Consider the following 21,365-nt stretch of genomic DNA (forward strand, 5'->3'; position numbering starts at 1 on the left):
TTATTTTTTGGACCGACTTTCCAATTAAGCCTTGAAGTGCATAGTGGGCAATTTGTACATGGGAAAATGATTTTATTTGAAATCCGTGCTCTGAAAACTGCTATGCTATTGTTGGCTAGTACAGTGAGTGCACAGCCTTCAGTGGCGTGTCTGACAGATGGCAGACGTCTGGGGCAGTAGTTTATTTAATCAATTGATCACAGGCATGTGGTTCTAATGACAAGTTCAATGTAGCCAATGTACTTTTGCAAGAGGCATAGTTCTACTTTTCTTTAAGAATTGTAATATTTCGTATCATCTTGAACCACCTGGAAATGCCTCATTTGGCATTTGGGGGTCAACTGGTAACCACTCAGTTATGTTTAAATGACTTTTTATTTACCAAAAGATATGTATGTATAAATTACATGTCTGAAAAAAATTTAATAATAAAGTAATATAAAGAGAATCATTATTCAATTATATTTGTACTAAAGTAGATTAATCTTTGTTAAGGGAGGATAAACTTAATAAGATATAGCAGTAGCAACATTTAATTTTTTTAACAGTTCTAATCTCTAAAATTGAATTAATATATAAGAACTAGACATTCTAGATTTAAGTTGTATAATGGAAACAAAGCAAGATAATTTGAAATAATTAAGTTTTTTAAATGCTTACATTTGTTAAAACAACATGTTTGACTAAAAGAAGAAGGAAAAACTCTTTGGTCTAATGCATACTTTTCTTAAGTCAATAATTTTAAACTGGGACAAACACGGTTTTAAATCTCATAGGTGAAGTTCAACCAGCTTGTATTTATCTATACATTAGGTATACATTTAGTGTTTAGCAAATGTTTTTGTTCAAAGAACCCCAAGTCATTTTAACTAATGTAGGAAAAAGGATAGAAAAGTCTAGTGTAGACTAATGTTTGTCTAAAATCAAAGTATGACCTTTGATAGAAACTTCTTTTCAGCAAAGGCACCTGGCATCCTGCTTTATATATCTCTTACAGGTATCTCATAAAAGTTTACCAAGTTTGAAAGTTAAATAAAAAATTACTTAAAATAGGTTTAAGAAAGTGAGTTTATACTACAATATTTCTATAATTTGGAATAAGCATTTTTGATACCTTCCTTTCTAAATAATTATAAAATTACATCACTTTTATTTCCTTTGTCTCTTGCAGATTTTTTATTCAGAAGTTATATAAAACAGCTACACTCTAAGTAACTTGGGGGACAGTAACCAAATGGAATATATTTAGAGTTAAAAGGGCTTGAAGGTTTTTAATGGCTATTGATGATAATTCCAAGTTTTTACTCTCAAATACAGTTTTAAGAAATCTTTGAAACTCACACCATAACTAAAAATGAAAAACTTTTACACTTACCTCTGATCTTCTCCCTCTATTCAAATAAGTACACACTGGGCTGAAAGCCCCACTGCCACAAACGTACAAGTGAGTGCGGTTGAAAGCTTGAATTACACGGACGAAGTTCCCACAGCCATGCTAAAAGAGTAGGTGAATAAGCAGTTAGTAATAAAGGACTTGTATTGCTATTTCTAAGTGGTCCTGTCATACTTCGCTATATATTTTCCTTTCTGCTCTCACTTTTTTGTTGTTGTTAGGAGATAACAAGAGAACAACATTGTTTATTTTATTGGTTTACTTCAGCAAGAAGGTAGTTCAACTTAATGAGTAAAATGGCATATCTGTCTCATATTTCAATATTTTATATACTGTGTAAGTTTTTATGTTCTGAAACTTTATGAACTTACTCTTTACCTGAAAAAATTGAGAAATCGAAAAGTACACCAAATTGTTTCCTCAAATTTTCATCAATATGTTATACACACACACACACACACACACACACACATATTATAAACATGTTTTTAATGAAATTGTGCTTATACAAGGTCCATATCATCGTGAGTACGCAATGGCAAACACTATTAGCTTTTAGAGTTGGTGAATGAAACAAGCCATAAACAAAATGCCAGCACTGTGATGCGATTATTATCTCTCTGCGCTTCATCCCCTAAAATACCTTCTTCCCTAGTCTTCTTTCTCACCTGCTCCTACTCCAACCATTGGAAATGTTGTCATTGATTCACTCAATGAAATGCAAAATAATTATTGTAATTATAAGTTGACTATGACCTTGCAGAAGTATATAAACACAGTCTGCACCAAAGGCAGATCCCTGTGACTGAAGTAATCATTGCATGTCTATATTGCTATGTTCACTAGACTTTGCTGACTACAAATTAATCAAGCCTGAAACTGAATTTTCTTTGTATTTTTTTCACAAAGAACATCATTAAAAATGTTATAGATTATAAATTTTTTTTATAAATATATTAAAAGTTAACACTGGTTTTCCCATGGGTGGTCAGACAACATATATTTCTTTTTTCTCTTCCAGGTACCATATTATTAATTTTTTATAATGCACATCTATTATTTGAAAAGTAAAAAAAAAAACCAATTCTGTTAAAGTAGAAGTTAAAGATTTTAGAAGTTAAATTTAAAGTCAATATTATTTTACATTTTCTCAAAATTTTCTCCTTTTATATAAGTACTTGCCAGCCATTATATATGCTTAATTTTTATGTAGTAATTTTATACATATGTTTCTATTATGGATTTTATTATGAAATAATCAATCATTAACTCAGCTGCCAAAGAAATTAATCCTTACAGACCAGACTATACACCTATTCTTATTTTAAGACATTAAGAATTTTTGTTAAATAGATAGTATCACTGTATCTTGACACCTGTTTATAGAGGTACTTGGAAATTGACTATGTAACTGCAGATGATAATGTGTTTCTCTGTAGAAAAAGAATAGATGAAGTATGGTGTGTATATAACATGTCTACATTAGGGATATCAGTGAGCAATGAGCCTTGTGTTTACTTTTTTCACATCCAAGTTTAGTTATTCTAGGATTCTGTATATACTATTTTCCCATAAGACATGAATCCAATTCAATTCTATTAATAACAGATTATATGCCCTCTTGAGTTTTGTAGACAGTTTACTATCATGAATGATTGGTATTGATAAAAAAGAAGGATGGCACTAATATGTTTTATATTTCAAGTACAGATTATACTTGTTTCATGTATATTTCTATATACATTTTATATTTACTTATTATAGCCAATATCTGTTGATAATTTATTATGTTCTAGACATTGGAATGATCATTTTATATATTTAACCTGTTTTTATTTCCCAGGACATTTGATTTTTACCTTTATAGCTCATATTTACTGAGAGTACTTTATGCCACTTGGGCATTTAACATTCATTCAATTTGTACAAGTCCTTTTAGAAAAATGAAGCTTAGAGCTTTTTTAGTTAGCTTGCTTAATGCCATTGATCTAGAAACAGGTAAAACAGATTTTCAAACACAAATATGTCTAACATTAAATCTTGTACTTTTGGGGGTGCCTGGGTGGCTCAGTCAGTTAAGCATCCAACTTTAGCTCAGGTCATGATCTTGTGGCTCATGAGTTCGAGCCCCGCATCAGGTTCTGTGCTGACAGCTCAGAGCCTGGAGCCTGCTTTGGATTCTGTGTCTCCCTCTCTCTGTGCCCCTCCCCCACTTGAACTTCATCTCTTTCTCTCTCTCTCTCTCTCAAAAGTAAATAAAAAATTTAAATATTTAGAAGAATCTTTAAACAAATCTTGTACTTTTAATCACTTTGTATTTTGTCTTTGGGTGAGGAATCCACAGTTGGCAGAGTGGAGTTTTTACAAGTTATTGATATTTACAGAGCTCTTAAGCCTTTGATATTAATTGTTTTTTTAATCCTCAAAGCAATGTGCCAATTAAAGTATTAGTTCCATTTTATTGATAAGGAAATTGAGTCCCAAAAAAGGTTAAATGAAGTGCTCTAAGTTTTATTAAGTGACTGAGCTGTGTCTTGAACCATGGCTAGCCTCCAACATCCAGCTTTTCTAAAGAAAGGGGTTGAGGACGCCTGGGTGGCTCAGTCGGTTGAGTGTCCGACTGTGGCTCAGGTCATGATCTCACAGTTGGTGAGTTTGAGCCCCGCATCAGGCTCTGTGCTGACAGCTCAGAGCCTGGAGCCTGCTTCAGATTCTGTGACTCCCTCTCTCTCTCTCTCTGCTCCTCCCCTGCTCACACACTGTCTCTCTCTCAAAAATAAATAAAGATTAAAAAAAAAAAAAAAAGAAAAGAAAGTGGTTGAGGGGTGCCTGGGTGGCTTAGTCGGTTAAGCATCTGGCTCTTGATTTCGGTTCAGGTCATGATCTCATGGTTCACGAGATAGAGCCCCATGTCAGGCTCTGCACTGATAGCAGGGAGCCTGCCTGGGATTCTCTGTCTCTCTCTCTGCCCCACCCCTGCTTGTGCTCTCTCTTTCTCTCTCTCTCAAAATAAATAAATAAATATGAAAAAAAAATTAAAGAAAGGGGTTGATTAACCATGAGACAGATTTTCAGACTACCTGATGATGCTCAGTGTGCCCCACCAACGTTCCCCAGAGAGATAAACACAAAGGAAGAAAAAAAAAGCAAGTTAATTACTGAAAATCATTTTCTAGTTACTTTCCATTTCCATAGTTTCTGTCCACGTTATTTCTGATTTAGACCATAGCAACCATATCATTCTTATCCAGCAAATACTTACTGAACTCATTCTATAATTTGCATATCGTGTCAACGACACTGAAATGAATAGATTCATCCTTTCCGACGAAGGAAGCCATGATACATCAGGCTTAGTAGATACTATAGCAGAGTTACACTTTTTAAAAATGTGCTATAGGAGGAAAGAATCTGAGAGAATGAGTAATGCTGACCTGGATGTAAAGGGTTTGAGAAGGGGGTGTCATTTTAGCTGGAACTTAAAGAATAAGCAGAGATTTTGATAGGCCAAAGCATAAGGGAAGAGCATTCCAAAAGAAAGTAGAGCATAAACAAAATAATGGAGGCATGACAGAGCAGGATTTACTTTGAAAGTGGTGCCTAGAGGGGATAGTGAATTACTGTGTGATGAAACCAGAGAGGCAATTAGAGTTGGCCTGTCATCATGCCACAGTCTTCAGATGGGAAGTAGATAGTGGATTCAAGTGTATAAAGTTCAGAGCTAACTGACCTGGGTCAAACTTCAGCTTTACCTTTCAGTGGCTGTTTGAACTTGAGACATTTACTTAGCTTCTCTGTGTTTCAGTCTTTTTATCTGTAAATGGTGATGATTACATTTGTTGTCAGCAATATACTAATAAGCTCGTGGAATAGTGTCTGGCACATAATAAATATGCACAGTGTCAGATATTGGACTCTTTCATATGTATTTTTTATTTCAGTTGTTAGGACAAATCCGGTGAAGTGGACAGAGCTTAGTATAGGTTCTGATCGTAGCAGACATCTATGAAAGGTTTAGAGAATGAGCCTTCAGTGCAGTTCAATACCGTGGATGCTTTTTTAAAAAATTCCTTTTCAAAACTATTTCCTGGTACAGTGCTGTATGAAGTATAACGGTGTTAACATTAGTTAGAGCATAATACCATTTTATTTATATACCTATATATTTCAAACAATAAAATGCTGAAAAAGTATACCCCGAATCTTTTAAAAATATTTATTTTTGAGAAAGAGAGGGAGAGAGCATAAGCACACACATGAGTCAGGGAGGGGCAGAGGGACAGGGAGACAGAGAATCCCAAGTAGGCTCCTAGGCTGTCAACGCAGAGCCCCACAAGGGGCTTGATCTCCTAGATTGTGAGATCATGACCTGAGCTGAAACCAAGAGTTAACCACTTAACTGACCATGCAACTCAGGCACCCCTACACCCAATTTTTAAGTTGTTACATTTTGATAGTGGAATTTTTTAATTTATGTACTAGTAATATACCACTTACTATGCTCTATATACTATTCTAAGCTCTCTTCAAATATTAACTCATTAAACATCATAATAACAACTCATAGGTACTATAAGAATGCCCATTATGCAGACAAGAAAACTGAGGCACAGTGAGGTTAAGTCTACAGGGTCAAAGAGATAAGAAGAGATGGTTTTCTGTTGCTGTTTACATGCTTTTCTAGGCCTTCAAACATTTCTGCATTGAACATATATTTGTTATGATATTTTTAGCATAAATGTTTTTGAAAAGGTATCCTGGAACACAGACGTGGACTTTAAAAATATTGACTCTTCATGGCCCATACTATGCAATGGAGGAAAAAAATCCCTTTTATTCTTTTCTTCTTGGCCTACACTTCTTTAGTCTAGACAATAAATCAAGATATATGATAAATGTATTTCTTTAAAAATTTTTAATGTTTATTTATTTTTGAGAGAGAGACAGAGCATGAGTGGGGGAGCGGGGCAGAGAGAGGGAGACACAGAGCTCGAAGCAGGCTCTAGGCTCTGAGCTGTCAGCACAGAGCCCGACGTGGGGTTCAAACCCATGAACTGTGAGATCATGACCTGAACTGAAGTCGGCACTTAGCTAACTGAGCCACCCAAGTGCCCTGATAAATATATTTCTAAAGAAAATAGATTTTCCAGTAGTTCGGGATCCTTTGGTCACATAAATATGGAAACTGACACTCTACAATTAATAAAAAAAGTTTGACATTGTGTGCATGTAACTCACATATGTCTAAATATATGTAAGCCTGCTTAAATTTTCAACAATCTCTTACAGTATTTACTTAGCGCATTCATTATGCCCTATCTCATTGGATATGTCTGACAGCACGTGCTACTGTTCAAGCTCAATTTATTTAGAGAATGAATAAATTATTAACATTTAGAAATAAATGAAGCATGTAGGAGTGAATACATATAGGCCCAGAGGGAAATGGGAGGCAGATTATAGTCTTTTAGCTAGGCAGAAAATTAGTTCTATTCCCACTAGGACAATGTATTTTCTTTATAAACCTTAGTTTATTATAATATTATGATATTTTATTTCTGGGATCAAACTTTAGCTTCTCTTGAATTATTGTCTAATAATTAAGTGTTATTTTTTCTAGCTTTAATTAAAATTTGGTATGTTAAAAAATCTAAAGGAATAAGTGATACTTGATTCCATGGTGTATATTTTCTTTCAGTTGCTAAAGCAGTATGGATTTTAATTGTCACTAGTTTAAGTTTTGCCTAGTAGATGATTACTATAATATTTAAAATAAAAATATTTTAATTTAACCAAAATGAACTTCTAAAATAAGTGTATAATGAATTTATTACAAACATTATTAATTGAAGGGCACAAATACACTCATCATCCACCATGTCCTACCTCTAACTCCCGACAATCACTTAAAACAAATTCCCAGGCTTGCTTGTTTCTATCTCCACTTTTTCAGATCTTGTTTAAATTTTATTAAGTGTCTAGATAAAGATCTGAGCACAGAGAATAATGACACTACACAGTATTACCAGTCAGTGAGTGGAGGGTTATAGTTAAAAATGCAGTGAAATATATGACAGAGTGTTTCAGGCATACACACAATAACAGCTAGCCCAGTCCTGGGTGGGCAGAGAAGACTTCCCAGAGAAGTGACATCTGCACTGTCACTTGAGAGGAGGAACAGATGATTTCCAGGCTAAAAAGATGGGAAGATAATTGAACAAGGAGAGAGTCATATATGATTTGTGCCAAAGGCGGAAAGAGGAAAAGGGTATAACTTATTTGAATTTCAGTATCACTAAAATAAAATAAAGAGAAAGGTTAACATAGACCCAACACAGTTGCCATCGAGTCTATCAAATCTTCCCCAAATATCCCAACTTTAGTGTGTTTTTTCTTTGTATTTTGTGTGTATACTTAGCATTTAGCAAACTCTTCCTGGTGAATGGCATGCTTTATCAGATAAGAGTTCAGGATCCAGAGCCAAAATGTGCCTGAGCTAGGCAGTGGCCTCCTTCCCACTTGCTAGCAGGACAGGTTTGGTAAGTTCCTCACTCTCTTAGTGAGGTTTCTTGATCTTAAAAATGTGAACGATGACAATAATGTCCATCTTGTAGCATTGTTGTGAGGATTAAAAGAAAGCCTTAGAACAGTGCCTGGCTCACTCTATTAAATGTTGGCTACTATTATTTGATAGTTATTGCATATATTTTTCATCATCTCTAGTATATTGTAAACACACCTAAAGGTAGATGCTCTACTTTGGTTTCTTCACAATGGCTAACTGATTTCTACAAAATAAAATATTCAATTCCTCTGTTTTTAAATAAAATATTATTAGGTATTTATTGTAACAGAATTAATATTAATTCTTAAATATTTGGTTTTATTAAAGAATGTAATAAAAATGTCATGCTCTAGAATTGTAAAGACTGATTTAGCATCACTTTTCTACCACTGGTCTTTTTTTTGTGTCCTGATTAAAAGACACTTCTCTATAAGTATTTCACATGTATGAAATGAGTTAGATTCTCTTCTCTTGCACAGACAAAACATGTATTTGATAGAGTTAGGCTGATTATTTCTCAGGACCCAACAATGTTGGCTATACTGGAAGAGAATTCTTCACCAGTTACTTCTGTTATGTATACTACTTTGCAGTATAGCAGAATTTAAAGATATCCATGAACGATATTACAACATGAGTAAACTATGGGAAAATGTAAGCATGTATTGAAGATTTCATCTAATGACTCTTAATTATAAGAAAGCAAATGACAGAGCATTTTTATTTTGCCAAAGGGAGAAAGACATCAAATGATTTGGCTGAGATTCTTCACAAAAGCAACAGCAATCTTTGGAAAGAGAATGTGCAATGGTATCTAAATCCAACATATCCTGTCTTTGACAGTTCGTATGAATGGGAAATGAAAATCTTTTTGAACAAAGAGGACAATTAAATTCAGTAATTACAGCCACAGGATATTACTGTGGCAAAGGGCAAGACATGATAGGATCCATAAGAATGGCTAAAAACTTTATTTTAGGGAGATTAAAATGTTAGAGAATAAAAAAAAATATTTAAATTCATGCATAATTATAGAAATAATAGCTTCATGAGACAAAAAAAAAAAAAAAAAAAAAAAAAAAAAATATTTCTCCACAACATTATACTTCACTCTACTACTGGTTCCCTAGAAGACGAGTATACACATTTCTCTGGATTTTTTCCTGTAGAGTATGGCCCAGCAGATCTCGTGGGTAGCAAATATGCCTGTGCAACTCCTTCAGCCCATTTTTAAATTTCCCTTAAAAGATCAGTTATAAAACTGAAAAAGCGAGACCCAGAGCTAAGTCACTCCCAGTGAGCTCTCTCAACAACACCCTCCAGTGAGACCCAGAGATACTACATGTCAGAGTCTTCCATGACTCTGTCTCGCACCAGGCGTTTTCTGAACCTCATACCTGGACTGTTGAGAGTCAGCGAAGATAAAATTTTAATTCCCATGCTTCCTTTTTCCACAAGAATTAGTTTTTTCCTTGAGCCACCATGATGAATCTCTGAAACCCTCACTCTCAAGGCTCAGTGCATAGACTGAGCCGCTGAAATCAGCATTTCTTATCTCTACACTTACAATAAGTGCTTAGTCAACATTTTTCACACTAGCTCAAGGTCGTATTTCTTTCTTTTCAAATTTTTTTTAATGTTTATTCTTTGAGAGAGAGAGAGAGAGAGAGACAGCATGAGCAGGGGAGGGGCAGAGAGAGAGGGAGACACAGAATCTGAAGCAGGCTTCAGGCTCCGTCTGAGCTGTCAGCACAGAGCCCAACATGGGGCTTGAACTCACAGACCGTGAGTGAGATCATGACCTGAGCCAAAGTCAGTCACTCAACCAACTGAGCCACCCAGGCACCCCTCAAGGTCATATTTCTTTAGACCTCAGATTTCATTGTGTGTATGTGTGTGTACAAGTACTAGTTTTTCTATCCAACTGCCATATTTAAACTGCATACCTGCATAAGCACATATTTCTATGCTCATTTGATTAATGTTGACTTCTCCAATATGATAATAAAGTTGAGAAGAGTCAGATTGTGCCTATTGTGGCACAAATTATGTCTGTAGCAATTAATACTATTCCAGACACATAATAGGGGCTCAATCAATATTGGCTGAATGAATGAGTGAAAGAGTGAATAAATGCATAAAAAACTTCTCTACCAAATTACTTGTAAAAGAGTGGGTAATTCTGATATATGGTTCCATTATGATATTTTCTGTGATTTGAGACAAGAAGATAAGATGACATACATGTTTCTTTATAAAATTAAATAACATATACATTATAGATCTGCTCCATGTATTTATAATATTCAAGAATCAGTTAATTTGCCAGTTTCAGCAGATTGTTTGTAGAAATCCATACAGATTTATTTCTTAACTCTTTACATGGAATTCCACTTAAAGGTATATAGTTTGTACAAATGTTGCATACTGAACATTTAATTGATGTTCATATCTGCCTTGGTTTTTGTTTCTGTGGTTATTTTTAACTAACAAAGATACCACTAATCATTGGTGATTTACGCCTCTGGAATGTGCCGGCTCACCAGTACCCTTTTGCCGAGATCTTTCTTTGGAAAAGCCCACATGGTATCTGGGAGCTTCTCCAGACACTTGCATTATCATTATTTCAGCGGCCTGCTGAGAATTCTGCAGGTTGGATCCACTGGAACAGAGGTTATTGCTGAAATCCATCATGAAAAGTGTCAGAATGCAATAATGGAAGCAATGCAAAAAATTTTTACCCGGTCAGGAATTCCTAAGTTACAGTGTTTAAGAGTTCCAACTTCTTTACATTTACATTTTTTGCCATGCGTCCAGCAGAAGATTTAAAACACCAACACCCTTTGTCTTACTCTTGGCTGCACTCAACGTACATGGATTCAAAGACCAAATATTTAAGTTTTGGGTTTTTTTTAGGCACTCACTGTGGGATCTTTGCCAGCCATTTTGCACTCTTCGACTTTGATTGTAGATGCTGGCCAGAAAACCTGCTCAGAAAGGAAAATAAAGGTTGCATAATCTCACTTGTATATATGACAGTCATCATTTACTTTATCCTAACACATTTCTTTTAGGCATTTCTATATTTATATTTCAAGATCTTTCTTCCAGTTTATGAACTCAAATTCCTAAAGATTTTATGACTCCCACCAATTTTCCTTTAACAAATGCCTTTAATAGTATATGCCCATTTCCTAATGATACATATTAAAATAAGGTCACTAATGTATACAATAAAAGGTGTATTTCCTTCCTTCTATAGTACACTTTTCTCAACTGCTTATATCACAATGAATTTACACTTATATTGCTATTTTGGTTTAATATTATTATTGGTAAACCACACAGCCACAGCAGATTTACTTAAAACAGGTCTCTAGGTACTTCAATAGCTAAAATAACTTGGACTGCATCCAAGAGATTCCCTCTCTAAAATACTCTGCTAGTATTCTCAGTAACTGTACCTTTGGGTCAAGTCTCTGATGGTGATGATTATTGTTTTGTTTTGTTTTGTTTTGTTTTGAATTTCCAGCTCATTGACCCTTTTTAAAATAATAAATTCAGAAACCTTGTTGTGATAAATTTTTAAATAATTATTTTTTATTTTTTTTACTCCAATAAAGATAAATTTATTTCCTTATTGTGAAATAGAATGATAAATATAGGTCACACTTGTTCAAAGAACAGTGTCCTTAATAACTATATTCCTTTTAATTCCTTTAAGCCTTGTTGGATTACATACAGATGACAAGGTAGATCTTCCTTTAGTCTGATCATTTTGTCAGGCTATACTGCATGTTTCTCTCTCTCTCTCTCTCTCTCTCTCTCCACACACACACACACACACACACACACACAAATACACACAGGAAGTATTTCTTCATTTAGCTTCAGTTTTTAGAGTGTTAAAATCTATGAAGCTAGACAGACAGAACTGACTTGATTATATTTTCAGTCCATGAAATAAGCACTAACATCCAATTATTTATTGACATGTGGCCAGTATTTTCTATAGTTCTAATGAAATACACAATTTTTTCATTGTATGTGAAATTTTTAAATAAAACAAAGTCGACATGGCCCTAATGAAAAGAATTAACTTACACTCAAAGGTTCTTGACTTATATTGTTAATATTCAAGGAAAGAATGTGATCTTTGCTGCCCACATATATCCGGTCCTGATCTTCATCCATTAATAATATCCTGTAGTCTAAATGATGGTGGGACAGGCTGAAGTGTTCAGAGGTCTTGGTTTCTCGAAGCTCTGAAATAGTGAACAGCACAGTGAAAATAGAGTATCCTGGTTCTACGATTCTATTATTTTAATGAAAATTATTTTATATAAATATTTACTAAGAAAGTTAAGATATATTTTCCTCCCTACAATAATATATTAATTTTAAAATAGAATTGTGTTAGTGGATATTTTTATTTTTTGCCTCTTTGCTGAAGTAAAACATAAATAAAGCAATAAATGCAATGCTAAATTTTATGGTAGTACTATTTTATTGCAAAATTATTCACATTTTGCAAGAATCCCAACTCAGTTTTATTACCGGTTATCATCAGCTCAAAAGTAAAAGAGATCAAACAAAAAAATATAGTAAGTGAGCAGACTGAGCAAAAAACCGAAAAACAAAAACAAAAGCATTGACAATGTGATGTCTTCTTAGCTTCTCTTGATGTTTTATGGTTATACTCAATACATTTATCATTTTAGGATTGGTATTTCCTGCTTACTCAACATAATTCTAACTGGTTTGATATTTTTTTCTATAAATTATGTGAAAACAAGCCATACCTCATTCAGAAGGCAATGCTGTTTAAATGAGAGTATGCCTATGCCTATATCAAAAAGAAAATTACAAATATTCAGATGATCTGAATTTTTAGATTTTTTACCTCAGTGATCACTGACTCATTCATGCTCATTTAACTTCTTTTACATTATGGGTAAAATATGTGCCTGTATAGCTGAACTTTGAAGACTATGGATGTACCATGAAAACTTAAAAATCAATAGTCATTATAGCAGAATCAATTTTCTTCCAGTCAAAAGGCTCCTTTGTACAATTTAAGACTTTCCCATTCATTTTTTCAGTTTTAAATTGTTGATAAATTTGAACCATCCAAACAATTCAGGATTGATTTGTTCTTGGGATTATGATCATAAGAGAGTGACAACTCTAGAAAGCAGTTTGCTTGCACATTTTACTCTTTCAATGATGTACTATTTCTAAATTTTAGACATTGAATCACACATACACTTCTAGAAATTCCCAATAGCACCTTCTAATAAGAGTTCCCAAGGAAATCAATTGAATTATTACATGTAAATGTTTGAATTTAATGAAGAGAAAGTAGTCAATAAATTCTAATATTATTACTGTTAGTATTAGTATAGTATTATCAAATTTGAATCGCTATCAAAAAGATGTATGGAATTAGAACAAATAGGTACACGTTTTTCTATTTTTCTCTTTTTCTTTTAATTTAAGGAACCAGACCCCTAAAATTACTAACACACGATCACAAAACATAGTCTCTGATGCTGCATCCATACATTGAGAGTAAAGTGTAGATTTTTTTTTCTATGTGGAAAAAAACCATTAAGCAGTTATAAAAATACTTCAGAAGAGTATTGAGAAGTAAATCATGAGAGAAGATAAGAACAAAAGACATTGAAAGATGATTTAAACAAGAGACTAGATGACAGATCTGGAAACAGGAGATTTGAGATGCTGAGCGCTGTGTGGCATGCTAACCTAGGTACAATTCTAAGTTACTGAGCCTCAGTAGGTCTCAAAGACAGGTGATGCTGTTGGCAGCAGTGGTGCCGCTGGCCCAGAAACTGGAACAACTTCTTTCATGAGGAGAGCAAGGAAGAGTAGAGGGATGTCATTCAGGAAAAAAGTCAGCCCCTCAGAGTGGCCAAAATGAACAAATCAGGAGACTATAGATGCTGGAGAGGATGTGGAGAAACAGGAACCCTCTTGCACTGTTGGTGGGAATGCAAACTGGTGCAGCCACTCTGGAAAACAGTGTGGAGGTTCCTCAGAAAATTAAAAATAGACCTACCCTATGACCCAGCAATAGCACTGCTAGGAATTTACCCAAGGGATACGGGAGTACTGATGCATAGGGGCACTTGTACCCCAATGTTTATAGCAGCACTCTCAACAATAGCCAAATTATGGAAAGAGCCTAAATGTCCATCAACTGATGAATGAATGAAAAAATTGTGGTTTATATACACAATGGAGTACTACGTGGCAATGAGAAAGAATGAAATATGGCCCTTTGTAGCAACGTGGATGGAACTGGAGAGTGTGATGCTAAGTGAAATAAGCCATACAGAGAAAGACAGATACCATATGGTTTCACTCTTATGTGGATCCTGAGAAACTTAACAGAAACCCATGGGGGAGGGGAAGGAAAAAAAAAAAAAAAGAGGTTAGAGTGGGAGAGAGCCAAAGCATAAGAGAGTCTTAAAAACTGAGAACAAACTGAGGGTTGATGGGGGGTGGGAGGGGGGGAGGGGGGTGATGGGTATTGAGGAGGGCACCTTTTGGGATGAGCACTGGGTGTTGTATGGAAACCAATTTGACAATAAACTTCATATATTGAAAAAATAAATAAATAAATAAATTATCTGTATTTTCTCAAAACAAAACAAAACAAAAAGTCAGCCCCTGCTAGGTCAGAGATTCTTAGTGACATAGGGGGGAAAAATGAAAGAGCTCAGAATATGAGAGAGAATAAGGAATCCCAACAAACGTCTCTCAAAAGTTGCAAAAACAAAGACGGCCTTGATTTTGCCTAAAATTCAGGAGACATAAAGCTTGCTTTTCAGCATATGGAGGAGATTCATGGCTGTACATTTTTTATATAAAAATATCAGGAGAAGGTTATAGCTTGGGGTGAAGAATAGATGCTCAACATGTAGCAGTAAATAACACTCCGGTGAAATACATAGACTAAAGAAGTAAAATGTGACTGAGTTCATGGCCTCTGGGGCCCAACTGCTAGAGCCTGAATCCTAGCTCTGCCATTTCTATATATACTTGGCAGGTGCCTTTATCCCTCTGTACTCTAGTGTCTTCACGGGTAAGGTCAGAATAATAATAGTACCTACCTCATAGGGTGTTGTGAGGTTCAAGCATATATGATGCTGATATACATCAAGTGCTTAACAGAGTGTCTGTCCTATAGGGACATGGGTTACATTATTATGACTTGGGAAAAGACATCAAGTGTCAGCCAGAAAAGTAAGAAGAATAATTCCTTAGACATGCAGAAAATATAGAGGACCAGATTGCCTGATTTTTATTTATTCATATATTTAATACTTCATTTTTTTCACATGGAGAATGTACTCAGATTATGTGAACAGGAGTATAAAATAATAAGTCATTTTTAAGGAAACTAGTTTGCTTGAGGGGCAGGATGATTTTGAAGTATGTGAGTCTGGAAAGCAACCAGATGCTAATTAGTCCAGATACGATGCTGCTGAAGACCTGATATGCTAAGAATGGAAAGGAAGAGTTGATGTACAGAACACTTTAAAAAAAAAGGATTTGGAATAATTTTATATGAAGCTGGTCTTGGGGTAAAGGGAAGCTGTAAACTGAGAACAGGAGAAATGAACGTGCCTTTACTACTTTTGGGAGATGTGAAAGGGAAATTTCTTTGGTACAGAGATTACTTGAGTGTTGATAGCTTAAATTCAAATCAAAGCAGATATGTCTCATGAACATGTAAAATTAGAATATTAACTTGCCATTAGAAATATTTAATCTGAAGGTAGAGTTTTTCAATTCTTCTCATGGATGATGTGAGTCTCTGAGAGTAGACAGCTCTGAGGAAGCCCTGAGAAGACACTCTGAGGGGAATAAGTCTAAAGTGAAAACTAAAACACCGAGATGCATTGACTGTTTCAACCAAAAAGAGAAGCTCTGTAATTGAAACTGAAGGTGCATCATGATGTATCGGCAGCAGCGTGATACTGCGGTGGGGGTATACAACTGGGGTCAGACAGTTCTGAATTGAAATCCTAGCTTCTTCACTTATTAAGTATGTTATTTTAAGAAAACTACCTCACTTTGCCCAGTTTTGATTTCCTCATCTATAAATTAGTTATATTAATACATAGTTCACAAGATGTTTCACCAGCACACAGCAGAGGATCAGTGCGTGTTCTTTTAACAGGAGACACTGTTGACCTTCTGTCTAAGAGATAATTTTCCCCTTCTTCCCTGTAGGCAGAGTTGGTCTATGCCAACCACAGTTTTCCCACCACCCTCCAGCCAGTGAGTGGTCTATATGTGACATGTGACTAGTTCTGGTCAATGAAATTTAAAGGGAAGCCTTCTGCAGGGGTGCTGGAAGAGGTTCCTTCAGTTTTAAAGACTGGCATAAAATAAGAGGTGATTTCTTTTCTGCCTCTGGACATTGGTATGTAAGGATATGATATCCGCAGCAGTTACAGCTTACCAAGAAGATTGCTAGCTGAGAATGGCAAGCAAAAATTTTTTCAAAAGGAAAAAAAAAAAAAAAAAAACCTGGATAAAGAAACGATTTGATCTCTGAACCAACCCTGGAGCTACTCTATCACTGGACTACTTCTGTTATATAAGTTAAAAAAAAATCCATACATTTTCATTTCCTGTTGTTGACATTCTTACTGGCTCACATATCTTCCAGGTATTCATAGCCCTTACCTACCACCTTCTCACCCTTTCTATCATAGTTTGTTTAGTGCCACTACTTTCTCAAAATATTCCTTTTTATTTTTCTTTTTCCCTTCTCTTCTTAATCTATACTGAAATAAAATTAAGAGTGTGATCTTAGCTGGGAAAACAGCCTCAACTGAATTTTATTTGCAAGAGACAAACAATGGCAGTTTTCCTCTTCATCTGTTTCATCAGAAAATAATCAATTTCTTTCATTAATTCAAATACCAGAGGGAGCAATAATTGCATTAACTTAAGACCTTTCTGGTCCAAGGATTTTATCTATTTTTCTGAGCCATAAAGCTATCTTCCAATTTAATTACCTGCCGCCCATTGACAGTTGACAGCTGTTAACCAAGGAAGATTTACTTAAGAAGTGCCCTGTTGGAAACCTAGAAGCCAAGCCTATTTTGTTTAAATGCTATTTCAATTGCTGTTACTTAGCCATAATTGAACTCTGGAGCTTGGGAAACAAAACAAAACAAAACAAAACAAAACAAAACTCTTTTTTAGAAGAAAGAGATGAGTGCAATGCATTGAGGACTTTTATCTATAACAAGAATGACTGAAGAATCCATAATTTTGGTTTAATGCAGATCCAACATAAAGGAATGATTGAATGATTTGGTCACAGATAGAGAACATGACTGATTTCATGATTTGGCTGGTGAGAGAAGTGAAACACAATTACTGGCTTTTCATCTAAACAAGTCAAAGAGTAGCACTGTCCTATATTTCTTTAAATCTTAACAATGATGTCAACCTTTTTATAGCACTGGAGGTAGAACTAGTTGTGTTGTTTTTCAGAACATGCTCAACTGATCGAGAAGGAACGTTGGCTGAGAATATGTAGTATTAAAAAACACAGCGGCCCCACGAAGGGCAGTGCAGGTCTCTAAGTCCCTGGGAAAATCTCCTGGGAAATAGTATTAAAAAAAGAAAAAAAAAACAAAAAACAAAAAATGTATTGCATGCTTCTATCCTGAAATCTGTATTACTGTAGAGTTCTATGATGGAAAATTACTGTAATGCCTTCCATGCCAACGCTCCCGGAGGGAAAATTTGCAGCACAATATGCTTACCTGAAATTCATGTATTGACATGGATTTTTCTTCACATAGTTGAAACTACTGTTAGCCTTGAGAATTTAACCAAGGCTAGGAGAACAATACATTCCCCCAGAATATAAACCCTAGCAATGAAAGCTTCTGGGTTCACTTGAATATAGTCAATATATTGTTGTAGCAATTACAACATAATTTAATATACTGTAATATATTCTGTCTATAAATAACACTCTATTTCTAACCACATAAGAGCTAACTTTTGTTCTCTGCTGAGCTAGTCAGAGATCTTAACATTTCTGTGGTGACCAAGTCAATAAAAACTCATTCAAGTGCTCAGAAATGTGATCTTGGTGGAGGAGGGTGGAGAGTCTTTCTCTTTCATGAACAATACATATTTATTAAGCTATTAAGTAGGGGAACTCATTCACTCAGAATACTACATTATCTTTGGCCTTTTATACATTACAGGTAGACAGAAGTTTACTTGATTGAAAATCAATTCCCAGGGGTCCCTCTATTAGAAACGTAAGCAGTGGTTACTTGTTAATTAGATTTAAAGTTCAGGATGTGTTATTAATTTATGTATCAATATATGTGTCAAGCCCTTATCACAGCTGACTAGACACTGCTCAAATAAGAGGACACAAATATGAAGATACCATGCCCTTACAACAATTGCAAATCTTATCTTACATTCTGTTATTCTGTTTGGCTAGCCCACCATGACCTTCTCAACATAAACTTTAGCTCTCCCCCAGGCAAAATGCACATCTACAGATTTCAAAGTAAAGCCTTAGGATATCTTTTACTTCAGAGGTATTGCTACTGACAGGATAATTTCCTCTCCAGAATGTCTTATCTCAGAATTTTAAGTAGAGTGGGCTTAAATGACCCATCCTCTCCCCGAGGCTCACTATTCTGAAACTGGGTTAGAAACTGAACTTCACCTGTCCCTTTAGGACAAACAGGCAGATAAAGAAAAGAGCAGTGAAACTTCACCAGACTGAAAAGACAGTTCCTAATTCCTGTAGCAAAGCGAGGCTAGAAGGCATGTTGTTAAAACCACATTTGCTCAAAAATAATAGCCCCAAATAGCCACCACATGTGGGTTTACCATTAGGAATAATGGTTCTATGTGCTTTATAAATGTATTTCATTTAATTTGCATTCAAAGCCTTTGTGTTAGGCCTTAATATTATTCCTGTTCCACACATAAAGAAACCAAATTTCAGAGAATTTGAGCAATCTAACCAAGGTCACATAGTAGTGAGTAAAAGAGGCTAGAGCCAGTATTCAAAGCAAGGGGAGTCCCTTAATCCATGAATTCAATTGAATATCCTCTTGTTTTTCAAATCAGACAGACTTCAACTCTATTTGTTGGGCTTCTATTATGTGGTATACTTCTTATATTACATTCATACACCACGAATCTGTGCAATATCAAATGTAGTATAAGAAATGCTTCTGCCTCTCAAATTTTCTTTGCTAATCTGAGAAGCATGGCAGAGGGGGAGGGGATGGGGTGACCACACTCCAAACAACTTGAGAACGATCAAAACTTCTCAGGGATGGTGTTCTTACGAAACCAGCATAGCAAGTCTGAGAAAGGCTACATGAAAATGAGATCAGAGTCAAACATCACTTCACATAAAGGTAAAAAGTTCTAGCAAAATGCCAAATGGATGAAAGTAGGAATATGGGAAACAGTTCTATTCAGTGAGCCTGACCAGGGAAGGACAACAGTAAAGACAGAATATCTCCCAGGAGTTGTTGTCAGAGGGAAAATCAGCCAATATACAGGAGCCTTTAAGAAGGAAAGTTATTCTAGTTTGCTCCAGACAGTCCAGTTTTTTCCAGCAAAATCATCTATAGTATCTCTTCTGCACTCTCAAAGGAGTCATAGTTTGGATGTTAAATTATATGGTCAGTCCACTTTTAAGCTGCCTCTTCTTGTCTGGCATGGTTTTCCATTACTTTCAGAACAACATCTGATGTTTTTCGTGTCCTTACCATGATCTGGTTTGAGATTAGCTCACTAGAAAACCTCAACCATCACTATTTGCCTATTTTCATTGTGTTCTCACCCTTCTGGCCTTCTTTTCATATTTTTAAACATGCCTTCCTCCTTTCTGCCTCCGGGCCTTTGTGCATGTTCTTCCTCCTGCTGAAAGGATTCCTCCTGCCTTTTTTTTTTAACCTCCACTCAACTCAAGCAGCAGTTTCAATGTAACTGAAATTGGATGCTTCATAAAGGCTGCCTTGATCCCCTAGATGAGGTCAGCTCTCCAGTCTGTTGATATTTGCTCAATTTCCCTCAGTGGTTTTCTCTTAAAGACTGCCTGGAAGATCACTTGAAACGTTCTGAAATACCATGGATTGGAGGGTGTGGGACTAGACTGTACAGCTAAAACTGCCTCTGAATCCAAGACAAAGTTCTTTGTCCATTCACATTCTACCCTTTTTCTGCTATTTTGAGTCTTATGATCTTTTAATCTTGGTGAATTAAAAATTTTGAGCATGAGCCAATAAAATGAGAAAAAGTGCTATCAAATTTCAAATATTTGGGTTTACATGATTATAATCTATTCCTATTAAAAGGTAAGGCTTATGGAGGCAAAAGGGGAGGCTGGGTTTTGGAATTAGCCAACCAGAGCTGAAGTAACAGCTTTACCATTTGCTGATAAGGGGCTTGATTTTTCCCCCTCCCCCCAATCTCTCCCTTCTACCCACCCTGACCTTAGGTCTTAAATCTACAAAATAAAAGAAGAATGAGATTATTTATTAAGGAGAATAATCTCTAATGTTCCCTGCAGCAATAAAAATGTCCATGAAAATAATTCCTTTTCCACTGTTTACAAGTATTATCTACTGTTGTACAATATCTGTAAAGCTAATGTAATCTTTCATATTACTATAAATCTGACAGGAAGAAAGGATATGTTTAAAATCCTATCTTAGAAATATGACCACAGAAATAAAACTGTGTCTCTTCTGGAAAAAATGAAACTAAACCAAAACCTAACTAAGGCTTTTCTTTCCCCTACCTAAAGCATACTCTGTTTGTGTTATACAGCTCAATCAACTGGAGAATTATACATTCTGACTTGCCTTCCTCCAAGCTCACTTGGGAGACATGAAAGCACTTTTCAAGGATGTTAGGTGTCAATCTCTGGCTCCTTGTATGGAAAGGGGCAGCTAGATTCTACCTCAGAGTATGAAGAATATACAACTGGGAAATAGCTAAAAAGTCTTGAGATGGTCTGAACTGGGAGCAACTTGTGGAAAACAGAACCAAATCTGAGGCCGTTGTGGAGCTGGTGCAAGGATGTGCTGAGTCATCACGATCATAGGTGTTCCTACTGCCAGGAGGGCCTCGGCTTCAGAGTGTCCACTTGAGATGTAAACAAGGGAGATAAACTTGTGGAGGAGGAGACACTTGATCTGACACCTCCTTTCTAGAACTCTTGACACTTGTGGAAAAACTGCCTTGGGGCAAGGTGTTCAAAAGCAGAAGATGCAAGGTAGTTAGCAAAACAAAAGCAGAAACACAAGAGAAAGCCACAAAAAAAAAAAAAAAAAAAAAAAAAAAAAAAAGGGAAAAAAAAAA

At 35.4% G+C, this 21,365-nt stretch overlaps 1 protein-coding gene across 1 annotated transcript in view; it reads right to left on the minus strand.

Annotated features, from left to right (window-relative positions):
• Window positions 1–21,365, minus strand: part of SEMA3C (semaphorin 3C) — a 175,999-nt gene that overhangs the window by 76,944 nt on the left and 77,690 nt on the right. The window contains exons 3-5 of the mRNA XM_049641352.1: window positions 12,063–12,223; window positions 10,883–10,945; window positions 1,376–1,495 (exon numbers count right to left, since the gene is read on the minus strand). Coding sequence (XP_049497309.1) covers window positions 1,376–1,495; window positions 10,883–10,945; window positions 12,063–12,223 — 344 coding nt within the window. The remainder of the gene's footprint in view (window positions 1–1,375; window positions 1,496–10,882; window positions 10,946–12,062; window positions 12,224–21,365) is intronic.

This window comes from Panthera uncia, chromosome A2 (assembly GCF_023721935.1).
Source record: "Panthera uncia isolate 11264 chromosome A2, Puncia_PCG_1.0, whole genome shotgun sequence".
NCBI lineage: Eukaryota > Metazoa > Chordata > Mammalia > Carnivora > Felidae > Panthera > Panthera uncia.